Genomic DNA, 27,612 nt, shown 5'->3' on the forward strand with positions numbered 1-27,612 from the left:
GAAAACCACCGCAGTGAAGGCCTGGCAGAGCATCAAAAAAGAGGAAACACAGCATCTGGTGATGGCCACGAGTTCAAGACTTCAGGCAGTCATTGCCAACAAAGGGTTTTCAACCAAGTACTAAAAATTAACATTTTATTTAAAATTATTGAATCTGTCCAATTACTTTCGGTCCCTTTAAAAACAGGGTGGCACATGTTAAGGAGCTGAAACTCCTAAACCCTTCATCCAATTTTAATGTGGATACCCTCAAATGAAAGCTGAAAGTCTGAACTTCAACTGCATCTGAATTGTTTTGTTTAAAATTCATTGTGGTAATGTCCATAACCAAAATTAGAAAAATGTTGTCTCTGTCCAAATATATATGGACCTAACTGTATATTGCAAGTCCAGACTATACATCCGACATGGAACCAAAAAGGAAAATCTCTATCAGAAGGGACTGTAAACAATGGGATCCGGAGTATATAAACCATACATTGAAAATAGAGATAATCAAACACAAGGGGTCAGCTAGCAAAACATGTATTTTATTATGTTATACATTAAACATATAAATATCACAAAATAAGAGTAATGTAGGATAAAGGAAGAGAAGCGGCTAAGAGATTGATGTGGGAGCAGATGGAATAGGATACCACATCGAAGGAAAAACAAAAATGTCCCACTTGTCTTGTGCTCCTTGCACTGGTGATGATGAACGATTAATAATCTGTCAAGGTCATTTGGATAGCAATGATGGTAGGATATGCTACCATAAGGTCATAGCAAATATAAGTCATGGGGCAGTATCATGAGTGGAAATAAGGAGAGCCCACACAGATGATTCAGTATCGTAGGTCACAGTAAGACATAAATAGTCATCATCATAGTCACCATGATCGCTATACATATGACAGGTATGTAATAAGGTAAGAAATCACACTATAATAAAAGTAAAGTTATATCAATTAGTATTAACCTTGAGACCTGATGTATAGAGATTGCAGGAGTGCAAGGGAAATACAGCCAGAGCCTCGACGCACGTTTCACCGCCTTGGCTTCGTCATCCAACATATATGATGGGAGATCTCCACCTTTATGAATAGAACCTTTACTAATATATCATTCCTTTATTTAGCCTCATCATCATCATTATTTTATAGTGCTTCTTTGTTTACAAGGATGACCTTCTGATGGACTGGTATTCGGCTTCTAATTACTGCACGGCACATGGCGGAGATCTTGCCACAATTACAAATGAAATAGAACAAGGTAAATTTAACGAAACACCTTTACATTACAAAAAATTCCCTTTTTTTTCTCCGTCTTCCGTGATCCGCAATCTTCTTGTTTTCCTATTGACAAGTTTTAGTTGGGTATGCTGTGTATTTGTACGGCACTGTGTAATTTATCATTAAAGTAGGAAAATAAATGACTTGTGGGATGGAACGAAAAAAAGAAGTAATAACGCTATTGTCACATGGGTTTTCATTTTCACAGCATCCTTGGCAAAAAATAACACGGTAACTATTCTGCTGGTCAGTATAATTTCTGAGATTCCAAATTTAATTTATGTATTTTCTATTTTTCTTTTATTACTTTTAATTTAAAAAAAATTGTTGATGGAGTGATGTCAGGGCTTATTTTCCTGGGGTACAGTTTTAGTTTTTGATGGTACCTATTTTTGGGGTGCATTTAACTTTCTGACTGTTATTTATTCCATTTTATTGGGAGACTCAGCGACTGGAAAAAAAAACAAACAGCAATTCTAACAGCAATATTTTTAACAGTATTTACCATGTGGTATAAAAAATGTTTCGCAATACCAAATATATTTATATTTCTTTTACTTTTAGACTTTTTTTCTAATAGAATATTTAAAAAAAAAAAAGACCTACAGTTTTAAAACAAATTTGTACCCGTTATTATTTGTTTGAGTTCTTTTCTATTAAACTTTATTATTTAGACGTTAATTTCTTTGTGGGTTAAATGTTACCAATTTCTTTAATATGTAGCACTGCTTAATAGGATTTCATAGATGGTCGGTTCCTGCCTGCCATGACAAGCCGCCCACTAGCTCCCACATTGCAGGGGCGGCTGATGGAGTGACGGAGACCTTAATCTGAGCACTTAAATGGTCATTATTAAAAGGGTCAGCGCCCATCACAGCCTGCACCCATTATGTTTGTTTCTGAGCCTGCTCCACACACGCGTACATGTCGGGAAATGGTTACATAGACTTACTAATTACTAGCTGGGCATGTGCCCTGGGTCCTTGGGTTGGGGGGCACCAACAAACCACTTTGTCTTTTGCCAGAGTATTTGAACATAGAACTAGGGCAGCAAACTGATTCTGTACCCAGGGAAGAAAAATCTAATCACACCTCTATTTACTGGACAAACTGTGCCAGATAAGCGAAGAACACGGCAGCACCTTGGCAGTGTCTATGGGAGTGACTAAGAGGAAGTTTGCACCATGCCAAATGCATTGCGTGAAATATTTCCTGCCATCTGCATTTTTTTTTTTTTACAGATTTGCTATCATTTGCATTTTACTTACTTATGTTCATGAATCCCACCTCACTTTTGATAAAGTCCTCCTAGTCATCTATAGACAAAGTAAACATATTCCTTCTTATATTCATTCCTATACCTATCTCATAGCAGCATGATTTTGGCGCTTTTAGCTGAGAGTCGTAGCGTGACATTAATTGGAGAATCATTCGTTAAAGACGTTTGCTTTATTGCATTCTGCAAAACATTAAATTAAAGTAAATTTGTAAGTAAGATCAACCCACTGACCACCACCCTTCATATATGGTTATGCAGGTCTTGGAAATGTAGATTCAGAAACACTTTTATATCTTCTATCTGTTGCTGCATTCCCGAGTAATTACCTTTTTTTTTATCTGCAAATGTGGCATTAAGTGCTCTGGGAGTAACAGAGCACTTTGCTGCCTCTTCAGGTTGTTTCCCAGCCCAGCACCGGCCCCTTTTGCTCGATTGAAAGCTCACTGTCTGATATCCTAGTCTGGTACCTGACGTCACACAGACAGTGAGTTATCAAAGAAACTGTTGCTGGATGGTGAAACAACCATCAGGAGGTAGAGACTCAGGAAATCCTCTGACATTCCCATAGCACTTAATGCCTCGTTTGTATATAGATGAAAACTCTGATTGCTTTGGAATGCAACAACAGATAAAAGATATAAAAGTGTTAATGGATTTACATTTTAAAGAGCTATATGCCATTATATATCAATTTTGGGGGAGGAGGAGGTTGATCTTACTGATAGATTCCCTGTAAGTATTGGCAACTAAGTACAGTACCTTAACTAGACCACATTTCCACTAAGACATGCCATAAAGTAAAATGTTTGGGACTAGAAAGCTCTCAAAATGTACTGTCCCACATGCTGCTACATATCATCTGACCTTTCATTTTGCTTTAGCTTTTATAGTTATGCAGCTCTTTGGGGAGAAGAAAGGTTTTTGGATCGGATACAGCAAAAATAATTATGATTTCTGGGAAAACGGCACTTTACAAACATATAATAACTGGACTCCAACGCTGTCTGCCCATGTAAGTGCAAAAGCTTTAAACTTTATGGTCATGAGCAAAGAACATCTGATGCCAACCTGTACTCCATGTGGGTAGTGTCACTTGCTACTACGTTTTTTATGGTTTATGATAAATCGGCCGATCACTCTCAGTCCTGCTCTCCGCACCCCATAGGACAGCTGATTCTGTAATACAAGCATGGCTTGAATCTCGCAGAATGGCAGCTGCTCGTATACGTTGGCTTCTAATTCGGGGTCACAGAGGACGGTTCTGAGAAGAACGCCCTCTTTATTGTCGACATGAGTTTATAGGGCATATGAACAAGGGTTATCATCATAATACATCCCCTTAATAGATCCATGAGGGTGACAAACAGAATAGTAAATGCAACTTGTACATTCAACATTTACACAAAATAAAACACACCATATTGGGAACCGAGTTTGCCCATCCGTCAAGCTTTCCCTTTTTTCTGTGGTCTGCAGCACTATTCCTGCTGTAAAAAAAACAGATACCAGACTGATGGATTCTATTATAAATCCATGGGATCAGTCAGAATTTATTGGAATCTGTTTGTCTGGAACATCCACATGACTGCACAATTGTTAAATAGGTTGTAGTGGAATGGCCGGCGTCCCTGCATGGTGTCCCCTCCTTCCTTCATGCAGGGACGCTGGCTTACACACCGCCCCAGCTCTGCAGCAAGGTTCCCCAGCGTGCTTCCTGCTCCAGGCAAGGGTGCGCTCCTCTGCTCTTATAGGGGCAGTGCATGCTTATAGTAAATGCCATCAGCATTAGGTAGTGTGCTGTTCTACCAGTGCGGTTGTGAGGTACCTCGGTCCCGATGCAGCCAGTGTCCTGAACCAAAATCCCGGATCCCGATGCGGCCAGGATCTTGAACTCGAATCCCTGGTCCCGATGCTGCAAGTATCCTAAACCTCGTCCACTGGTCCCAGTGTGGCCAGTGCCTGAACGTTGTACCTTGGTCCTGCTGCTGCCAATGCTGTTCCCGAAGTCCTGTGGTCCCGGTACAGCCCGTGCCTGAACGTTGTCCCTTGGTCCTAGAGTAGCCAGTCCTGAATCCGAAGTCCTCTGGTCCCATTGCAGCCATCCCTCTTCTCGAAGTCCCCTAGTCCCTGTGTGGGCAGTGGTTGAAGACTCTCCCTCAGTCCATGTGCGGTCAGTTTCTTATCCAGTATCTAAGACTGGTTTGTCTGAGCATAGTCCTAGTCTGTGTCAGCGAACCTGCCATCTGAGGTTAGCAGCCGCAGTATCGAGTTCTGCCTAGGAGTGATACCTGGCGGCTACCTGCAGCCCAGTGTGTCTCCACCATCAGGAGCTCCAATGAACACCTGTAGCCATTTAGCTACACCCCTTCCTAGACAGACCCAGTCCTGTGGCACAGTGGGCCCGCAAATCCACGTGCACCACTGTTGTGTGATACAAGTTTTTACACTTGCCATAAATGTATATATATTTTATTTTACCTGGAATAAATGCCGCTGTTCTCCTGAATCCGGCGCTGTTTTTCTTTTGTTTCTGCACCTCTCCATTCCTGAGATATGGCCTCCTCTTCACTTTATAAAACTCTACTTTTGTTAGGTGGGCGTTGGTAAGTGGGTGTGGTCCTCAAATCTTTGTGGGCGTTTTCTTGAGAACCACACCCAGTTCGCTAAAAGGAATAGATTTATAGATGAGGAAGAGAGGGCCATATCTCGGTAATACGGAGGCACAGGAAGAAAAGAAACACAGTGCAAAACTCAGGAGAACAGCGGCATTTACGTCAGCTAAAAAAAAAGCATATTTATGGCAAGTGACCAGTCCCCTTTAATTAATTTTTTTTAATTATTTTAAAGGAAATCACTCAAACAGCAGCTGATCACATGACAAGTTGTGTCATTTTTTTCCCCTCATAGAATGGTCTAAATGATCAGGATCAACTCTGCGCTCTGATATCTGCAAACCACACTGTTCACCCAACTGGAAAATGGTATCTGGAAAAGTGCAGTCCTAAAGGCTATGGATTTATTTGTGAGCAAGAACTAGGTAAGATACCATGTGTGAATACCGGCATGTGTAATTGTTGTCACAGAGTTCTGTGCTGTGAGACATCTATTTGGAGCTTCCTTCTGCGCCCAGAATGCCAGATTCAGAAGTGAAGAGGAGGATCGGACTGGACATTGAATCAGGGTGAATTTAGTTTCTCATCTCTAAAATTACTCGTGTTAATGTCAGAATTCTGAGGTGAATTTTCATAGTTAGTACACCAGCCTCATTGGACCCAAGAAATATATTCAATAATATACGCAGTGTGTATTATGGAATATGGGGACATATCTGATTTAAGTAAATTTTAAGAGGAATCTGTTTGTGCTATGAAATCAGAGAGTAGCATCATTCAGACACCCTGATTCCAGTGATGTATCACTTGCTGAGCTGTGTTTTGCTCTTTCAGTAAAATCAGTCTTTTATCAGCAGGAGATTATTACTAGAGGACTAGGTGTATCGTGCCTCCTAGTCCAACCATGTCTCCACCACTGATTGGCTGCTTTCTGTCAATATACAATGTACACAGAAAGCAGTCAATCAGTGGTGTGGGAGGGGCTATAAACAGCTCTACATTCCGAGCTCTGCTAGATCTGCAGCAGAGAAAACTGCAATTCTTTCACAACTGCTGCACCCAGTAAACTAAGAGCTACATCACTGGAAATCAGGGTCTCTGTCCCTACATCAACCTGCTGTCAGATTACATATCAAAACCATGCTGACAAATTCCCGGTAAGAAAAGGCAAAAATAGACTCATGTATGTCAGCCAGTTTCCTATTAAAACTTTTTATACATAGGCGTAATAAAAAGCTTTATTGACTGCGCTTTACAATAGGGTTAAGGCACAGAATTTTAGGGTAAACGGGTAAAATTTTTAGGGTAAAAACGGGTTTTAGGGTGAAATTTTAGGGTAACAAGGCAGCTGATTCATTATTGTATTTGTGCCTTTTTTGTCCAGTTTTTCGTGTTTAACTGTTTTTCACTTGCACCTAATTCTTTATTTAATTGGCACCCTTTTTTAAAGTCTACATTATGTGTGTTCGCTTTTTTTTTTTTTATTTCATGCTTGTCATTGTGAGTTTTGGATTTCCAGATGTTTACAGCTGTTTCATCAATTGCAACTTTTTTTAAAAAAAATCCCGAAATGTTTGCGCAAAGGTACTTCAGTGATTTTATGTATGCCTTAATTCATTTATTTTTTTGATTTTATGCAAATATTGCAACATTTTAGATAAATATGGGAATTTTCAAGCTAAAAAAAAATAAAAATAAAGAGCATTTTTTATTTTGCACAAAATTAATGAATAACAAAAGTAGTCAATCAATACCACAAGTCAAAAAAAGAAAAGTGACTTAAAAAAAAAAACGCGAATGATGAATCGGGCCTAGGGTTCTTACTACTTAAGTCATTTTTTAAATATTTTTATTATTTTTAGACATTTCTAATCCGGCTGTTAATAGCTCTGACTTGTTCCCGGTATCAGAGACTATGGAATATGGAGATAAAACATACAGAATAATATCTGGTAGCATGTCCTGGTACGAGGCCGCATCTGCTTGTCAACAATATGGGGGTAATTTGGTTAGCATTACTGACCAATACCACCAAGCCTTTGTGACCATCCTTGTTCACCGCTTGGGATATCCTCACTGGATTGGAACCTATAGTGCTAGTGTAAGTAAACACAGCAATCAATGTCTAAGAAAAAAATGTCTAAAGCTTGCATTCACAAGACTTGCCTTCTTGTATGAAGCCTTATTAGACATTGTGTTCAGTTCATCGAGGGCCATTTGTATCCAGTTTCCCATGTACTCTACATTAAATGGGACAGTGGCATAACTACAGTTCTATGGGCCTTGGTTCAAAATGTGGACCTGAGCTCCCACCATCATGTTGGCCAGATGTACGTCATCCTGTTATGGTGTACCCCATCATGTAATAGCTTCCCCCATCGTGGCCCACATCCAGTAATAATGTCCCTCGTCCAGGCCCCCATCCTATAATAATTATCCCCATCCTGCGATTATGCCCCTTGTCCTGGCCCCTCATCTACTATATAATCGTCTAATTCTGTCTGTTTGTAACGGAAATCCTGCGTCGCTGATTGGTCGCGCCAGCCATCCGCGACCAATCAGCAACAGGCGCAGTCCGGACGCGTTTTGGTGCAGGATTTGAACCACGCTTCGCTGATTGGTCGCGCCCGGCCGGCCACAACCAATCAGCGATATTGGCACAGAATTTAAACACCGCTTCATTGATTGGTTGCGGCCGGCCGGGGCGCGACCAATCAGTGACAGGCGCAGTCCGGCCATGAATTGGCGTGGGATTTGAACCACGCTTCGCTGATTGGTCGCGCCTTGCGGAATTTAACTAATTTCGTTCAGTTGTATTAAGTTCTATGAGCAATAAAATTTAATGATATTGTATATATTTTACCCGGAAAATCCTGTGTATTCATTGCATTATTCTTAAATCTTCATAAATAAACTACATACATATTCTAGAATACCCGATGCGTTAGAATCGGGCCACCATCTAGTCCTATAATAATGTTCCCCATCCTGCAATTATGTCCTTTGTCCTGACTCCCATCCTATAATAATGTTCCCCATCCTGCAATTATGTCCTTCGTCCTGACTCCCATCCTATAATAATGTTCCCCATCCTGCAATTATGTCCCTTGTCCTGACTCCCATCCTATAATAATGTTCCCCATCCTGCAATTATGTCCTTCGTCCTGACTCCCATCCTATAATAATGTTCCCCATCCTGCAATTATGTCCCTTGTCCTGACTCCCATCCTATAATAATGTTCCCCATCCTGCAATTATGTCCTTCGTCCTGACTCCCATCCTATAATAATGTTCCCCATCCTGCAATTATGTCCTTCGTCCTGACTCCCATCCTATAATAATGTTCCCCATCCTGCAATTATGTCCCTCGTCTTGACCCTATCCTATAATAATGTTCCCCATCCTGCAATTATGTCCTTCGTCCTGACTCCCATCCTATAATAATGTTCCCCATCCTTCAATTATGTCCCTTGTCCTGACTCCCATCCTATAATAATGTTCCCAATCCTTCAATTATGTCCCTCGTCCTGACCTTATCCTATAATAATGTTCCCCATCCTGCAATTATGTCCCTCGTCATGACCTTATCCTATAATAATGTTCCCCATCCTGCAATTATGTCCCTCGTCCTGACTCCCATCCTATAATAATGTTCCCCATCCTGCAATTATGTCCCTTGTCCTGACTCCCATCCTATAATAATGTTCCCCATCCTGCAATTATGTCCCTCGTCCTGACTCCCATCCTATAATAATGTTCCCCATCCTGCAATTATGTCCCTTGTCCTGACTCCCATCCTATAATAATGTTCCCCATCCTTCAATTATGTCCCTCGTCCTGACTCCCATCCTATAATAATGTTCCCCATCCTGCAATTATGTCCCTCGTCATGACCTTATCCTATAATAATGTTCCCCATCCTGCAATTATGTCCCTCGTCCTGACTCCCATCCTATAATAATGTTCCCCATCCTGCAATTATGTCCCTTGTCCTGACTCCCATCCTATAATAATGTTCCCCATCCTGCAATTATGTCCCTCGTCCTGACTCCCATCCTATAATAATGTTCCCCATCCTGCAATTATGTCCCTTGTCCTGACTCCCATCCTATAATAATGTTCCCCATCCTTCAATTATGTCCCTCGTCCTGACTCCCATCCTATAATAATGTTCCCCATCCTGCAATTATGTCCCTCGTCCTGACTCCCATCCTATAATAATGTTCCCCATCCTGCAATTATGTCCCTAACGTCACACATATATCGGTTATGGTGCAGGTCATTCAGCTGAAAACGGCGCTGGCGTCTAAGTGCTCGCACCCTCTGTGGCCGCAATCGTTATGCCCACAAGTAGGAATATTGCTGCACAGAATAAAAGTATTATAACATGTTTATTATGCATTCATCTTACTTTGGGATTGAAGTGAAATCTTTTTTCTGTATATGACCAGAGCGGAGATGACTTTAGGTGGCTAGATGGCACGACGTCTCTATTTACATCATGGGCAGAGGAAGAGTCGCCGTCCGATGGGAGCTGTGTGTACATCGACACTAGTGGATATTGGAGAGCTCAACACTGTGATACAGAACTGCGGGGGGCGCTATGTCTTCCATCAACAGGTACGATAATAAACACACTATCATCTTGGTGTTTATTACTTTACTGATCTTTTTTTTTTATTTTTTATATTGTAACAGTATAAAGTTTCAGTTTTTTAATAACTTTGCAAATCACGTTATTACATTTGTCTTAATTGCTGTAAATAAAAATTGAGTGTAAATGGCATCCAAACCCGGATTTTCCAAATCTATTTACCTTTCTTCAGCTGTCTTGACTCTTGATATCAGAAGTTGCTCATTTGGAGTACAGATGATGGCAGTGACGGGTCAGCCCTGTTTCCTCATCTGAGTGTTGGACTGATCAGAACAATCTACAGCAGCTTCTCCCCAGAGTTAGTGAGACCCAGGTGCTGAGCTGACCCATCACTGCCATCATCTGTGCTCCAAATGAGTCCAGTCTGGTATCATTGCAGCTAAAGTTAATAAAATAGATTGGGGAAAAAGCCGGGGTTTGGAAGCCACCTACATTCAATTTTTGGGGGGGCAGGAATGAAAAAAAAATCCCTAATAAAATGTTTTGCAAAGTTTCATAACTTTTCCATGCTGGACAAAATTCTAAATATATAAATAAAAGTTGAGTGTTGGGGTCTGTGACTACCGTTTAGCTACGGTGCCTACATGGTATCTGGGGTAGTCTGAGACACAACCCCTGCTTTGGAGGTTCATTTTAAAGAAGGATTTGTATTTTTAACAACCAAGGCCCTAAGAACTAAGAGTGTGGACTTTCAAGATAGTCACAAGTAGAACTTTTGAGATAGGTTCTAAACTTTTTAATACAGAGGTTCACAAGCCATAATTGTTACCCAGTGAAGGGCCCGAGGGGCAATATGTCACTTGCATGCTTTCTTTTGTGTACTCCTTGTGTCATGCATCATTTCCTCAGGTGTTTTGGCCCATAGACATTTTATTGGAGGCATTTTACAGCAGCAAATCCTCTAGACCCATCCAGCACTCCAGACAAGAAGACATGTGGCTGGGAGGAGGACATGCATAGACAAGCTGGGGAAAGCTCAGCTGTCTCCATGTTCCAAATCGGTGACATTCCCAATTGGATACATTCCAGATGAGATACCTCTGTATATTTTTTTGGACCTTCAAAACGATGCAATTTAACAGTCTGATCCACACATCCCAAAGAGTTGTGGTCTGTTTTAATAGTTTCGTATGTTCTGATCATAAAAAAAAATTGTGTCCACTTCTGGTTCTATCAAATTTTGATGTGGGGAATTTTTAAGCCAAGCTTCATCTCTTATCATGTTCCTCAAACCATTTCTGAACAATTTATTCAGTGTGGTAGGGAATATTCCTGCTGCCATTAGGGAATATCATGTACTATGTGAATGTAAGTAATACATGTCATAAAGTAACTTCTACATGATGCCAGGACCCAAGATTTCTCAGCTGTTCATTGCCAATAGCATTCTAATCGTATCTCCACGGTGCATCCTGGTGCCCCAGATAAGCTACACAGATGCACCCAATCATCCACAAGACATAAAAGAAGACGTGCTTCATCAGCCCTGGCCACCTTCTTCCATTGCACTATAGTCCAGTTTTGATGCTCACATGCCCAATGAAAGCAGTGGACAGGGGTCAGTATGACCACTCAGATCGGTTTGCAAGCATATGGACCCAAGCTGCAATGGATTGTGTATTTTATATTTATAGTCTCTTTTCAGTGGAATCGGACCACACAGACGAGGCCTTGCTCCTCACGTCCCATCACTTGTTGTAGGTCCTAACCACTACACCTGGAACACCACACAGCACCTGCCATTTTAGAGATGCTCTCGCTCAGTATCACTTTGGTAACCCTAATGCCTCCTCAGCGCCGACCTACTCACCATGGTCACCGCACAGCTTCTCCTCGCATCAGGACCGCTTGCTGAGGAAACTTTTTGCAGCACTCTTCTGCACTACTGCAACAGCATGTTGCTTCCATTTGGCCAGTCGGTCGCTGCAGGAATGAACCCTGCTGTGTCCTGCAGAGATCAGGTTCACCCATCCTGTCTGACCTCTCTGCTCCTGATCTCGGCTACCTGTATCAAATCGGTGCTGACCTCAGATTGTCTGACCAAGCCTTTGTCTTTGCTTTCCTGTACCGCATAGGTGCGCCTCCAATCCTTCGGTCAGCTGCTGCAGTCCTGGGGACTGCCCTGAAGTGGTACCTGGTGTCTACCGGCAGCCAAGCCTATCCCCACGATCAGAGGCTCTAGTAAATACCTGGTAGACATCTAGTCACGCTCCTCTAGTGTAAGCCTGGCCCGTGGCGCAGTAAGTCCACACCCACCAGTGTTACACCCAGTCATCACAATTTGTCCCTTGTCAAAGTCGCTCGGATCCTTACACATTTTTCCTCCTTCTGACATATTAACTTCAAGAACTAACTTATTGCATCGTATCAATTCGTAGCAGCCAGGTCAGTAATCTGTGGCTATCAGACGGGAACCCTGAGAACCTTCTCCTACCTGCCGGCATCTGGTGCTTTTCTTTTAAATGTCCAGCTTGGCAAAACGTCATTGTTACAGCATAATGCCGGCTGATCAAAGCAAGAGCCGCGAATGCCGTCAGGTAGGAGGCGGTTCTCAGACTCCTATCTAGCGGCTACAGATTACCAACCTGTCCGCTGGACCGAGTCTTGCAAATCAATTTGCACCAACTCTGCTTATTCTGTAATATATCTCACTTGATGACAGTTGACATTTTAACTTCATACATTCCTCCGTACAGATCTAAAACAAAACCACCGCATTGATCACAAAAAATCGTTCTATATAATGTTCAACTACCGTTCTAAAATAGTACTGCAAAACTGATTACAACATGTACCAGCCTTCAGTGCTTAATGGGATTTCTACATGAAAACAACCCCCGCATCCATATATCCTAAGGCACATAGATGGAAATGGGGCCCCCAAATTCAGGATTGCCCTTTAAGTGCCAAAATGCAAAATTGCTTTGTAAGGGTATGTTTCCACGTTCAGGAAACGCTGCGTTTTTGACGCTGCGTTTTTCCGCAGCGTCAAAAACGCAGCGTCCAGATGTTACAGCATAGTGGAGGGGATTTCATGAAATCCAGACTCCACTATGCGTTAAGGGTATGTCTCCACGTTCAGGATTGCATCAGGATTTGGTCAGGATTTTCCATCAGTATTTGTAAGCCAAAACCAGGAGTGGAACAATCAGAGGAAAAGTATAATAGAAGCATATGCTCCACTTCTGCATTTATCACCCACTCCTGGTTTTGGCTTACAAATACTGATGGAAAATCCTGACCAAATCCTGATGCAATCCTGAACGTGGACACATACCCTAAGAGTGACTCCTGTTCTGATGGACTCCAGCTACCCATGTTTATAGGAACAGCCATATACAGGTCCTTCTCAAAAAATTAGCATATAGTGTTAAATTTCATTATTTACCATAATGTAATGATTACAATTAAACTTTCATATATTATAGATTCATTATCCACCAACTGAAATTTGTCAGGTCTTTTATTGTTTTAATACTGATGATTTTGGCCTACAACTCCTGATAACCCAAAAAACCTGTCTCAATAAATTAGCATATTTCAACCGTCCAATCAAATAAAAGTGTTTTTTAATAACAAACAAAAAAACCATCAAATAATAATGTTCAGTTATGCACTCAATACTTGGTCGGGAATCCTTTGGCAGAAATGACTGCTTCAATGCGGCGTGGCATGGAGGCAATCAGCCTGTGACACTGCTGAGATGTTATGGAGGCCCAGGATGCTTCAATAGCGGCCTTAAGCTCATCCAGAGTGTTGGGTCTTGCGTCTCTCAACTTTCTCTTCACAATATCCCACAGATTCTCTATGGGGTTCAGGTCAGGAGAGTTGGCAGGCCAATTGAGCACAGTAATACCATGGTCAGTAAACCATTTACCAGTGGTTTTGGCACTGTGAGCAGGTGCCAGGAAGCATGAAGTGCTCCAAAATCTCCTGATAGCTAGCTGCATTGACCCTGCCCTTGATGAAACACAGTGGACCAACACCAGCAGCTGACATGGCACCCCACACCATCACTGACTGGGTACTTGACACTGGACTTCAGGCATTTTGGCATTTCCTTCTCCCCAGTCTTCCTCCAGACTCTGGCACCTTGATTTCCGAATGACATGCAAAATTTGCTTTCATCAGAAAAAAGTACTTGGGACCACTTAGCAACAGTCCAGTGCTGCTTCTCTGTAGCCCAGGTCAGGCGCTTCTGCCGCTGTTTATGGTTCAAAAGTGGCTTTACCTGGGGAATGCGGCACCTGTAGCCCATTTCCTGCACACGCCTGTGCACGGTGGCTCTGGATGTTTCCACACCAGACTCAGTCCACTGCTTCCTCAGGTTCCCCAAGGTCTGGAATCGGTCCTTCTCCACAATCTTCCTCAGGGTCCGGTCACCTCTTCTCGTTGTACAGCGTTTTCTGCCACATTGTTTCCTTCCAACAGACTTACCATTGAGGTGCCTTGATACAGCACTCTGGGAACAGCCTATTTGTTGAGAAATTTCTTTCTGGGTCTTACCCTCTTGCTTGAGGGTGTCAATGATGGCCTTGACATCTGTCAGGTCGCTAGTCTTACCCATGATGGGGGTTTTGAGTAATGAACCAGGCAGGGAGTTTTTAAAAGCCTCAGGTATCTTTTGCATGTGTTTAGAGTTAATTAGTTGATTCAGAAGATTAGGGTAATAGGTCGTTTAGAGAACCTTTTCTTGATATGCTAATTTATTGAGACAGGTTTTTGGGGTTATCAGGAGTTGTAGGCCAAAATCATCAGTATTAAAACAATAAATGACCTGACAAATTTCAGTTGGTGGATAATGAATCTATAATATATGAAAGTTTAATTGTAATCATTACATTATGGTAAATAACACTATATGCTAATTTTTTGAGAAGGACCTGTATATGAATGTCCACCAAACCAAGGTTAATTTGTGTTTGTAAATGTCTGGCTGAGCACAGGGGCCATATATACACTGTTACATCTGATCACAATGCAGGTTCTGCTCTACTATTGGGCCTTTTCAAAAACTTTATATAAAAGTTATGAAAGTATGTCTGTAACACTCTAAAACACAGAAATAACATGTTTCTGGTTATTTAGCATGTCAAATCCATGTAACCTGCGGGATTCCTTTAAATTTTCAGGCTACAAAATAAAGTATACAAAGTATATAATGCCATATATAAGCCTTCAGCTGAAAATATATTTATGTGTATCCCCCAGGCCATTTGTTTTCATTTATCCGGACAGATTCTTACAGAGGTGAGACTACTTTTTTCTTTATAATAATACTGTCTTTTTAGTCTCCAGGGTCTAAGTACTACTGCTACTTCTGTACCCCATAAAGTTATACTCCTTATTATTTTAATATGTATATTTCATAAGCATATTTAAATTAATTTTCTAAAACACCCCAAATAAAAGATGAAGTGTGGTTCTTCTTCTAGGGGTTAGTACATTCGTAAAGCAGCATCATGGGCTGGGGTGCGGCACAATATTGTTTTCTTACAAAATCCATAGCGGTAGAAGCCAGATCAGCAAGTACATACATACTATAGAGGCCCATGCTACAGTTGGGTCCTTGTAGAATGGGGCCCACTTTTCAGTTGGTCCCGTTCTCTTTGCTACTAAGTGGTAGGAGCCTATGCAGACTAAGCACGGAGGTTGAAGATGTTGGTTTTGCTAACCCTATTACAAATCTGACTGTCTTTTTAGCTCACCACGGAGTCTTGCTAAAACTGTAGCAGCCAGTCGGCCAGGAACTAAGCTTGCTGTCTGACTTAAACTGGGTAGTTAGTTAAGGACTGGATTTCCTCCATTCTAGGTCAGTTGCAGGTGGAATGTAGAAGGAGCTATGCTGCCTGTTAGATATAGCCCAGGTTACAGAGGGGATATTGCCTGGGTTACAGAGGGAATATTGCCCGGGTTACAGAGAGGATATTGCCCGGGTTACAGAGGGGATATTGCCCGGGTTACAGAGGGAATATTGCCCGGGTTACAGAGGGAATATTGCCCGGGTTACAGAGAGGATATTGCCTGGGTTACAGAGGGGATATTGCCCGGGTTACAGAGGGGATATTGTCCAGGTTACAGAGGGGATATTGCCCGGGTTACAGAGGGGATGTTGCCCGGGTTACAGAGGGGATGTTGCCCGGGTTACAGAGGGGATGTTGCCCGGATTACAGAGGGGATGTTGCCCGGGTTACAGAGGGGATGTTGCCCGGGTTACAGAGGGGATGTTGCCCTGGTTACAGAGGGGATGTTGCCCTGGTTACAGAGGGGATATTGTCCAGGTTACAGAGGGGATATTGCCTCTGTGATTTTCCTGGGTGGAGGAAGCCACACATACCCAACCATGAAGTTCATGAAAGATCGCGAAATGTGTGGACGATGTAGAAGTTGCCACCATAATAGTGATGCATGTTAGAAAACCATCTGAAGACACATGCGCCAGAAAAATTGTCAGCGCAGGTGTCTCCCAAGAAGAGAGTGACCGAGAAGCAGACAGATGCAGAAGAGTGACCTATTATTGTGTGGACAAGATGAGACCTGATTTTTGTAGGAGAATTGCAGAGAATGTAAATATGTTGATACTGTAATGTTTAAGGCAAATACCTCATCTAAGTAAAGTTCTTTATTACTCTTATTGAGAGACTTGTGTTGTCTCCATCTTTCTGCACCATCCTGAGTTGGGAACCCCCAGCTAGGACCGTCCTGCACTTCTTGGCCCAACTGTCATGGAAGAAGAGGGAAGCAAAACTCAGCACCATAATGTTCTGCATAATGTGGGGATTTGTTTGCTATGGAGCTCGCTTGCTTCTGTGTTTGCCTAAACATTGGAGGCCATTTGTGCCAAATGTTGGTTGAATGCATGTGCATTCGCTGTATTGTTTTGCATTATTACTATTTTTTTCTAACATATCTCTTTTTTTCTTGTAGTCAGAAATCATTTTGTTATACCAGCTGCCCTGGTCTCAACAGTTGTGATATTCTTATTGTTATGGTACATTCTTAAAAAGAAGAGATTCCTTTCAAGCCCCAACAACCAGAGATTACAATGCACTCAGTCCATTCCAGAGACTCAATTATGTATACCTATTGCAGACGTGAATAAAAGTGAAAATCAGTAGTCCAAAAAAAATAAAGCAAAAAAAATCATTTTAATGTACTAGTTTGAAGACTGAAAATGAATAAGCTGGCCATACACAGTAGCCATGGGCCTGAATGCTCGTTGCGATTTCACCCGACTTCTCAGTAAACATTCATGCTTGTCCAAGCATGCATGTATATTTCTACAGGAAGATGGGAATTGGACGTCTCCAAAGAATCGTTCATGCTGATCATCGGAGGTCTGGAAGCTCAAAAATAAATTAAATCATTCGCCAGTCATGTCAATGTGTAAGGAGGCGCACCGATGAGAACTGTTTGAGCAGTGAACTGCCATTTCTCCACCACTGTGGCCACCAGTGAAATGCCTTGTAGTCTGTACCATTTTATGGAGAACCTTTTTATGCCATTTAATGTTATATACTGTATGTGAATGTCTTTTTTGTTGTTGTGCACACAAATTGTATTTATATGTTTGTTTCTGCATGTCAGAACATGTTTCATTGTATACAATGGGCTTTAAGTAACCAGTCAACCAATTTTGTGGTGCCTGTGTTTGGCTCTTTAGTGAAAAAAATAAGTCCAAGTTGACTGGCAATGTAAGGCTAGGGTACACACATCATTTGTGGCCATTGTTGGGGGCATTATGTTCAGGAGGATGCATGTATCCAACAATGGCCACAGTCAAGATGGATGCCAAGGCATCTATCCACCAAAGTTTTGGGTTATCTATGCATCTTTGGGGGAAACGAGTGAGTGAGAACATGAGATCAGGCAAAGTGTAGCACCGCTATTGTGCACCTGGTTGGATTTGGGGCTGACAACGAAAGATAAAGACCTTGAGAGAAGGTGAAGTGGTTACGAAGTCCTGCCAATGCCTTGAGCCTATTCTGGACTACTGTAGGTTTGGGCTTGTTGGAGTGAGTTCTCCTGTGCTAGTTAAGAGGATGCTAATGGTTAACGAAATAGAGACCTGCTGGTTAAGACACTGACCATACCAGCCTGCCAAGACAAGCAATCCCAACTGGGCGTTACCCTGTGAACTGTGCCAAGAGGAATATCATGTGGGTGAGGTGCTACAGGAGCCTGTTCTTGTTTCTTTTGGCTACTGCTGGTTGTGAGTTATTTGACTGTTTTTGTTGCCAGTAATAACTGCCAAGCTCAGTGCCTCAACGCTGATGTGTAACCATCAAGCTCCACATCTAACGTGTAAGTACCAAGATTTGTACCACCGTTCTGTTGTAAAAGTAGCAAGCCGCTCCACAGTATTTCTGTGTAACCATTATGTTTGCTCCCTCACCTAAAGACTGTAACCTTTATGCAAGTTATCTAAAATTCAGTAAACCTATGTTTCAGATGAAACCTACTTCGTCCATTTAAGTCAGCCATCTTCGAGACAGAGTATCATGTTATTGACTGTAAGCCACAGGCAAAAAAGTTATCCTCTTATAAATGGGTAGTTTGAAGGTGTTGGGTAGGACTGCTCATCAATATCAGATTAGCAGGGGTCCTACACTTTTGAACAGGTAATCAATCAAGGAAAGTGGTATAAAGTACAACAACAAGGAAGATTGTAAGTTACAACAATCCAAGAGGAAGGCCTGGAGGAGACAGTATGCAAAAGGTTTGCATATCCTGCATATTGCATAAAATGTTACTATAGCCATGTTGACTGTGGCAGTGAGCAAGAGTGGTTCTTGTCAGACACTGGTTTATACCCGTTATATACTCATCTATAGTGCTTGCCATTCACCAATGTATTGTTCCCTGAGATAGAACCCACACCTATCTGACATTTCTAACATATCCAATGAGAGTGCCCCTTTAAAGAAGACCTGTCACATGCACATAAAAAGTGAGTTTAATGACTTATAAAAATCTCTTGAGCTTCCCTGACTCTGCCGCTCTATTCTGTTTGGCATTGCATTGCTAAATTGTAGTGTTTTTCACATTTGTTGTTTTTACAGAGCAATATGTGAAGTTTCTTCAGAGTCTTCTTTGTGGGCGTGTGCTTTCACTCCTCCCTCCCAGATGCTGCCAATCACAGCTCGGCAGCTGATCTTACATTCTTGGCAGTGTCTGGGAGGGAGAGATGAAAGTGCACACCCCCAGAGAAGACTCTGATAAAACACCCAGTTAGACTGCAAGCAGACATTTTGCAGTCATAGCTTCAAAAACAAATGAAAAAGAGAGGCAGAGTCAGGGGAGCTCAGGAGTTTTTATAAGTTATGTAACTGAATTTTTTTTAGAGGTGAAGTGACAGATCTTCTTTCAGGAGGAATAGAAACCTTCAAGAATAAATCCTAAAGTCATTTCTGCATTAGTTGTCTCTGCTCATTCTTCTACTTCTGACTTTGTGATGTTATCATTCTGTGCTGGAAACAATTGATGGGTCTTCAGACTTTCAGGCTTACCAGTTGAGGGATTAAATCCGCTTCACTATATTTCAATTTTGGTCTTTTTTTAGTGTAAAGAGAACACATTAATATTAACTTTTCTACAGCAACGATGGTTTACTATTTTACAGAGAACTGTAGCAACCATGACCATGATGATCTAAACATTAACAGCAGACTCTTCTTCTCTACAAACTAGTGTAAATGGCAGCTGCACCGGGGCCTGGAGGTGGAGGGAGGCTCTTGCAGGGTGGTAATAAAGAGGACAATCGGACATGCCAATTCCATTGTTCACTACTGCATGCATATCACTATAGAACGTCGGGCCCAAATGCCACCTCGTGAAGTCTTTCCAACAGTTTTGTCAGTAACAAGTACACCAGTAGCCTGTTGAAGGTCATTTTGTAGGGCTTTGACAGTGCTCCTGCTCTTCCTCACACAAAGGAGCAATCCTACTTCTAGGTTGTTGCCCTTCCACATCCCTGTCCTTGTGTAATGGCCCATGTCATGGAATCTTCTCTATGCACTTGAAGCTGTGGTGGGAGATACAGCAAATCTTCTTGCTTTGTTATATACAGATGTGTCATCCTGGAGCATCTGGACTACGTGAGAAACCTGAATGTGCTAAAGGTACCATCTCATGCTACCAGTGTAGCGCCCCCACTGCCGCAGGGCCGAGGGGTACCCGGTACCGGGCCTCTGGGTCTCTGTTCTGGGGTTGTCACGGTGGCTAGACCCGGTCTGTGACCCTGCTGAGGGGCGTACAATGAATGTGGAGGGGATGGTGATGATGTTGTGGTGGTGCGGTGCAGGTCGCAGTAAATAACGAGGACACCAGGTTGCAGTCTCTTTACCTCTTTACTGAAGGTCCCAGGATCCTCAGTCCGGAATACAGTTAGCCGGGCTGCGCAAGTCCGGCCGGTCCGATGGCACCTCCAGAGTTCCCTTTGCAGGTGGAAATCTGTGCCTACCTTCTAGCGCTTGTGTGTTGCGGTCCTCCCCTGCTGTGCTCACGGGATAGTCCCCACAAACTGTTGTGTCTGTTTCTCGTGTTCCCTCACAACTCGATTCTGATGTTCTTCTTCGTCCCCCAGATGATATGGCTAGGACGCACCCGTATGACGGGTAGGCTCGGAGCTCTTCCTGGACCCTAGTGTTGCCCTTCTCCTATTGTTGCCCCCTGTGTCTTCATAGGTGATTGGTGTGAGACAGCCCGCCTATAACTGACTGTCCTGCCGTAGGTTTGAAGTATTGCTTGGAGCCTAATACTTCCTCGGCGTTCCGGCCACCGGCTACGCGCCTCAGTAGGATGTTGCCTCGTCTTACAGCACGACTCCTACTGGTGTTTCTCCTTGTTGCGTTGATCTCGTTTCTCACTCAGCACAATATACCTCGCTTCTTGTCCTTTCTTAGGGCACCGCCGCTATCTAGTGCAGGCGCGGTCCCGTAACGTTCTCTCTGTTCGCTATGTCTCTGCCAGGATCCCACCCCTGACAGGGACCCCCCTGAGTCTCTTCCCGCAACACCCTCTGCCACAGGATGTTGCCTGTTCGATTCCCAGTCAGCTTCTGACTAACTTTCTGCCTAACCCCCAGTTTTACCAGATTGTGAGGAGTGGCCTAATACATAGCACCCTTAGCTCCCCCTGGAGGCCAGACTGTGAAGTGTTTTGGTGACTGTGATACCTGGTCAGAAGAACTCCATCAGTGCCATCAGACGTACCATAGCCCCCCTTAGCGGCGGAGCATCAGTACTGCAACGACCAGGACTCTGGGGCGCTGCACCAGTAGTGACAAGGACACTGCAAAAACGCAAAATTGGAGAATAGTCAGCCATCAAGTAGGAGAGAGGAATCTGTAAAGAGCTGCAACTGATCAAAAACTATTAAAAGGTGCAGCCATCAGGATTTTGATTCTATGTCCTCCAAAAGTGAACATAACCACCACTAAGCCAGCGGCCATGCGATCTCCTCTCGGACAGTACACTGAAGGTTGGACACGACAGTACGCCGATTGCAAACCAGACCAGTTCTTGCCTTTGGTCCAACCAGATCTGACCCAGATTGGGAATGGGGCTCTGGCAGGGTTGCTAACCATCCAGAAATTCATGGACAGTCCATAAAAATAGGACACTTTTTAGTTAGCCCTGTCTCTAAGAAAAAATAAACCATCTGGTCCGTCAAGTCTTAACTACTGCAATTGCTACAGCTGCCACGCCACTTCTTGAATCCCTAACTTCATATATGATTATTTATCCCATAACAATTAAATAGTAACGATTTATTTTCACCAAACAATTGTAAAGGACAATGTAATAACAATATGCCATTTCAACAGAATCTTGAGCAATATCATGCTGGATGGTTAATAAACTCGCTAAACTTGTTCTTCCACCAAAGGTCGTGCAGGTATAAGATAATGCTAAATTAGGTCATCCATAAACCTTATTACTTTGTATATTTACCATATGAATAAAGCAGTGGGTGACCATGTACACTGATGTTTCACTTACATTTTAAATGAGTCGTAGCTCATATGGAGGACTCAAGGCTCCCATTTTCTTGATTGTTGGGGTTCTCCGAGATCAGGAACTTGTGACTTATCCACTTGATCAATTATACGTTACTATCCTTGTACAACTCCTAAAGTAAAATTTGGTAACTTTTCTAGAGCCCGATATGTGTCTCCATTTTTAAAGTTCAGGCAGGAACAATATAAAAAAAAGCACCTTAAATAAAGGCAAATGCTCTTACCCTCTAATGCCGAGTCTGCTAGTTGAACGAGCTCCCTCGGTCACCGCAATCTCCCAGCAGATCCTGCACTTGCGCAACGACGCTCAGCTTTCCGGGCATGCGCACTGAATCTGGGTGTACGTCCCAGCTTCATGTCCTATGTGCGCATGCTCTGGAGCCACGGAGAGTCAGTGGCTAAATGACAGTTTGTGAGCATGCACGCTATGTGCGCCTGTCTTCCCGCTCGCCGCTGTGACGCTCAGAGGCTCCAGAGCATGCGCACATAGGATATGAGATTCAGTGCACATGTCTGGAAAGCGCGGGATCTTTGTAAGCAATCCTACCTATTCAGCAAGTGGGGTAGAAGTTCCCAGTGTAGTGATTCACACTCTCAGGTATATGCATTAGGTAGCGTTCATACAGACAATGTGGTTTGGTCCAAACATGCAGTTTTATTACTTTCATAAAACTCCAAAGGGTTCAAAAGCAAACCAGCCTTTTCTGAGCACAAAAAGTATAAAAGCGAATAAACAGTTCATTCAGCAGGTACATATATGTCAGTGCAACTCACCTAAACAGATTACAGTCCTTTCTCGGGGAGCAAATTTTATGCACTGAAGAAATATGATCCCACCAGTCTCAGTATCCCCCTCAACCTGAGCTCCAGCAGCTTCCAGCTCCAAACAGAAGTGTTCAACACCAGGCACAATTCACACTAAACAGGCTGCAGCTTCCAAGTGTTTCTCTGCAGCTCCAACACGCAGACTACTCAGCTTTCCTAGCTGACCTGTGCAGTCTCTATTCAGAGAGACTCTGGCTTGTCTCTCTCTCAGCTACAGCTCACATTTTAGCTGGTCACTCACCAGTTTCAACCCACTTCACTTTGCCCAACTCCCAGCAGACAGCCACTAGGTGAACCCATTTCTTAGTTTGTAATCAAAGATAGCCAGATGCATCTAATTAAGACCTGCCTTGCTAGGATATAACCTAGTCCTACCTGGCTTTGCTACCCCAAGCACAGAACAAAGTCACACACTGCAGAAATGATGAAGATTTTTAGTGCAGAATTAAAAAAAAAAAAACAACACATGTAGCAGTTTAATTCTGCACAATGTGCATGTTAATTTTGTTATCCCTATCATGAGTTTGTTGTGGATTTCGCACCAGTTAATGCCTAAGGTGAAACCCCAACCGAAATTATTTTCTCACTGTGATGCAAAATCTACATGTATGTAATTCATGAGGATTTCCGTGAGGCATCATCTGAAATTTCACTGCAAAGCTGAGACTGAAAAAAAAATCAATGGATGGAAGTTGTTCTCTTTACTGTCCCAATAATTATGATACACTGTAATGAAGAGGGTCAAGCAAATACTAGAAGTATTAGTGATGGGCTAACGTGCTCAGTGATACTCGGCTTTGACTCGAGTATCTGGGTGTTCGGATGTGCTCGGCACTCGTTGAGCATTGGTTGGTGCTCGGATTGGAAGCTCGAATCTGCACCCCACATGTTACACAGGCAATAAACATGCAGGGATTGCCAGCCAGTCACTGTAATACCGTAGCCATCTTGGTAGTGGCATCACTGTTATTGGCTGGCCACATTTCCTCATCAGAGGTTATAAAAGAACTTGTGCCGCCATTCTCGGCACACTGACGCCACTGCACAGCTCAGAGACATGTGATTGGAGGGAGAGAGCAGTTATTCAAACCTGTGTCTGCACAGTTTCATTAATCAGAGTCCTCCAGGGGTGCTACTATTGCTGATACTGTACCATAAATATTAAAAGTCCTTCTAAGGACTCATCTTATTCTTTTTATATTTCTGGAGCAAAGAGAGTGGCTGAATACAGCCTCTAGGCAGGGCTTGTGGCTTTTCAGTTCGTTGCTAAATAATATAGCTGCTGTAGGTGATCACTTTTTTGGGGGGAGGGGGTGAAAAATGTACTATATTGTTATCCATACAGTTTAATGTGCCTGCCCCCAGCTAGTGGCAGGTAGCAAGCTTCCTTGCCAAGCCATGAAGGTGTAATAATTATAGGGGATAACTCAGGAGACTCTTTGCGTGGAACAAGACAACTACAGGACACAGTTTTATAAGTGGTAAAGTCTATATTATCACACGGTGATTCAAACTGGTGCAGAGAGAAACTCAAGTCCACAACACTTAAATATTAAATGCAGCTTAGCAGTCTATAGGAAACTTCAGAGGTAGATGCAATCACGCAGAAAGTCTATGAAGCACAGTTATTCTTGAGGATACTTGACACGAATAAGTCCTTGTTTTAGTCCAAACACAGATAGATATGCTTATAAGGCAGTTTAAATAATATCTTAGCTCAACCAGGGAGGCCTGGGTAATAGTCTCAGGTTTTTGCAGAGCAGCAACAGCTTACATGTCCAGCAAATGCAGATGGAAGTAAACACGAGCAGCAGATGAAGGAGGATTACTGGAAACTGGTGTATACAGCAGGAACTCAGAGCAGAGTAGCAGGATCACCACACAGGTTCACAGGAGCAGGTATATAGCCAGGTAGTCACCAGGGTCAGGAGCTGGATGCAAGGCAGAATACTCTAGCACAGACTGAAGGCTGGGGTGGAGTTTTATAGCAGGAAGACACAGTGCACATGAGACCAAAGACGCCATCTTGGAAAAGGGCAGTAATGCACAAAAGGTAATAAAAATGTTCAGAGTCCTGACAGAAGGAAAGGCAAGAGAGACACATACCAAGTACAACAGAGGCACAGGTACACTGTCAAAGGCCTGGGACAATTTCATGACACACTCCTAGTTTTCAGGCCCTGATGACTGTGTATTTTTGACAAGGAGGGAAAAGTTTTTAAAGATGGTCCCTCTATGCCTTGGAGGTGTTGTGATGCCCTGCCTCTAGCATCTTGTCTGAGCTGGTTTTAAGTGCCTCTGAGGGGTCATAATAGACAGGTGCTTTCGCCTATCAACAGAAAATGCTGACAGGCTTACTCTGTTAAAAATTAACAAAGCCTGGATTAGCCCAGACTTTTCCACACCACCAGATGACAACAGCACATAAAGTGTTTTAATCTTCAGTATTTCAATGAAGCCCTCCAGCTGTTGCCATCAATTGTGTATGGATAACCCTCCTTAGAATTGTTTTCTGCTGGCTTTTCACTCTGTGCACAGCCTTTAAGTGTAGAAGAACCACAACTAAATTTTCTTAATATTTGAAAGAGGATCTCCAGTTGGTGCCTTCAAGGGTGTATGGATGGTCCTGCTTGTAATTTTGGCAGGCTTTGTAGTGCGTTTGCAGAGCCTTTATAGATGTAGGAGTACTACAACTACACTTTGCTCACAATATTTGAATGAAGTACTACAGTTGATGCCTTCAAGGGTGTATGGATCACCCCGCTTGTAACTTTTGGCAGGCTTTGCGCTTAGTGTATAGCCTTTATGAGTCTAGGAGTACCACTATATGACAATTTGAACAGAATGTGTATGAGGCCTGTTCTGCCCATTAAGGCAAAAGATGAGGTTAAAATTACAGTTGTCACTTTAATAAGATGTAATACTCTGTTAGTGAAGTCTAATGTGGCAATAGCACCATCTGGTGACATTGATTGTATTGAATTTTGTTTTTCTGTAAAGCTGTCAATTTAATTGTGGGAGAAACCAATGCATTTTGGGGTAAGAAAGCCCTGAAGCAGTCATTTTTGTAAAAAGCAGTCTAGCAGAACAGTTGTGTAAAACTTTCTCCTGCATTATGTCAATAAAAAGCCAATATCTTGGATAAATTACAGTATATCTGGAATGGGAACTATATCTGTTCTGCATATTGTATATTCAGAACTGTTGTTAAATCAGACAGTGATTGTTACTAGTTCATATGTTCACATGTACAATCTCCATCTTGCTGTGTGCATTCACTATTATTTGTAAATGTCATAGTTATGTGATATTCTAAGCTCAATATTTATACCTGTTATTTATATTCTTGTAGTTTTACCATCTATTCATTTGGATTCTATACATCCATCTGTTGACCAATAAACAAGTTAGACTACAGAGAACGGTTTGCTTGTTTTGGAAGACAGAGAAGGGTTATGCTGTATGTCAGATTGCACACCGTGAAAAAGTGTAGGCAGACAGAACAAGGCCCTCCTTTATGTCTAATACAAAGTGTATCTGAGTCCCTCTTCAATCTCATTTTGGCAGTTCTTGCCTCCTTCATAAATTACACTGAAATTTAATTTTTTTAAATAAAAATTTCAATTTTGGTTTACAATAATTATTATTCTTTTGTAAAATCCTTTTTAAATTGTGCCTTATATACAAGTAATTATATAGGAAAGAATGTTTCTTAACTTTTTTTTTTCCTGTAAACTCAAATTTCTCATTAATTTTGAATGTTTTATTGTCAGTCCTTAAAGTGGAGTAAAAGTGTGACACCATTGTTCTCAGCAGGGATCTGGGAGTCAGAGATGCTTCCAGGGGTCTTCCCAATGCTGTTCTCCTTCCATTCAGCACTTTTTTTTCATCCATTTCAACATTTTCACTGCCCCCTAGACCTCCTTGTAGGGTCTGCTGGAAAAATGCTCAGATTTCCCATTGACTCCCATTATATTCGTTACTCAAAACGATCATTCGAGCATTAAGAATTGCTCGGTTTGAGTAACGAGCATCTGAGTAGTTTGGTGCTCGCTCATCCCTAGCAAATACCCATATACCTTTTATATGCTAATAGGAAGCCAAAACATTTTTTACCCTGGGGCTTCCACTAATCCAGCCCTGACCACCATATATGCAACAGTTAGGAGGATAGCCTGGATGATTAGGGGCAGCATGGGAAGGACACGGGGACCACTGTACTAAAACCTTATGAGGTTTCCAGGATATGGGAGCTGACGGAGCTAAGAAAACTTGTCATTCAAACTTCGTCATCTGGGAATATATGTGTTCAGTTTCTATAACTAGTATATTTACAATTTCCTCTTTTTACTGGAAATTATAAAGAAATTTGTGGTTTATTTCCAAATTCTATATTTGGATAAACTATGCTTGGAGTTGTCGTTTTCTCATCTGGATGAAGGGAAATAACATTTTTAATTTGAAGCATCTGGGTAAAATCCTACATGTTACTCTCTATATATTAAAATGTAATATTAGAGAATTTAATGCTTTCCTATTTCGTTTTCCTCAATCTTCTGAGGTCTTTGGAGATCTTTTCTACCTCGTTGTAGTCCATTGCCATAGAAATGGGGAAAGAAAGTAACGGACTGACGGCCTCATTTGGAGCCTCTGTAAATATTTTATTAGTCAATTTTATGTTGAGTAATTACATAATTTAGATTATTATTGCTTCCTGTTTGAATGAGAATAAATCTGATAATAAAGCCTTCTGGAAATCCTATTATGACAACGCAGATGCCTTGTATCCTGTTACTGGATCACTTACAAAGGCTGCTGCAATACTTCGAGCCTCTCTGTGCAGTCCAACCCCTGGCAGGCCCTTTAGGGTCACTTAGGTTGGTATTATTAAGACGGCTGTGCTTAAGGTGTTATTATAGGACCATTGTGGACTGGGTTGCTTCATCCAT

At 42.2% G+C, this 27,612-nt stretch overlaps 1 protein-coding gene across 2 annotated transcripts in view; it reads left to right on the plus strand.

Annotated features, from left to right (window-relative positions):
• The window catches only part of PLA2R1 (phospholipase A2 receptor 1), a 69,438-nt gene extending 51,989 nt beyond the window's left edge, over positions 1-17,449 (plus strand). Inside the window, exons 19-25 of one of the 2 annotated variants that reach the window (XM_077272860.1) lie at positions 1,146-1,254; positions 3,435-3,565; positions 5,461-5,590; positions 7,028-7,266; positions 9,617-9,785; positions 15,031-15,069; positions 16,747-17,449. In XM_077272860.1, coding sequence (XP_077128975.1) covers positions 1,146-1,254; positions 3,435-3,565; positions 5,461-5,590; positions 7,028-7,266; positions 9,617-9,785; positions 15,031-15,069; positions 16,747-16,937 — 1,008 coding nt within the window. In that variant the 3' untranslated portion in view covers positions 16,938-17,449. The remainder of the gene's footprint in view (positions 1-1,145; positions 1,255-3,434; positions 3,566-5,460; positions 5,591-7,027; positions 7,267-9,616; positions 9,786-15,030; positions 15,070-16,746) is intronic. The other variant, XM_077272861.1, reaches the window with a different exon arrangement.
• The last annotated feature ends 10,163 nt before the right edge of the window (positions 17,450-27,612 follow it).

Source organism: Ranitomeya variabilis, chromosome 7 (assembly GCF_051348905.1).
Source record: "Ranitomeya variabilis isolate aRanVar5 chromosome 7, aRanVar5.hap1, whole genome shotgun sequence".
NCBI classification, from domain to species: Eukaryota; Metazoa; Chordata; class Amphibia; order Anura; family Dendrobatidae; genus Ranitomeya; species Ranitomeya variabilis.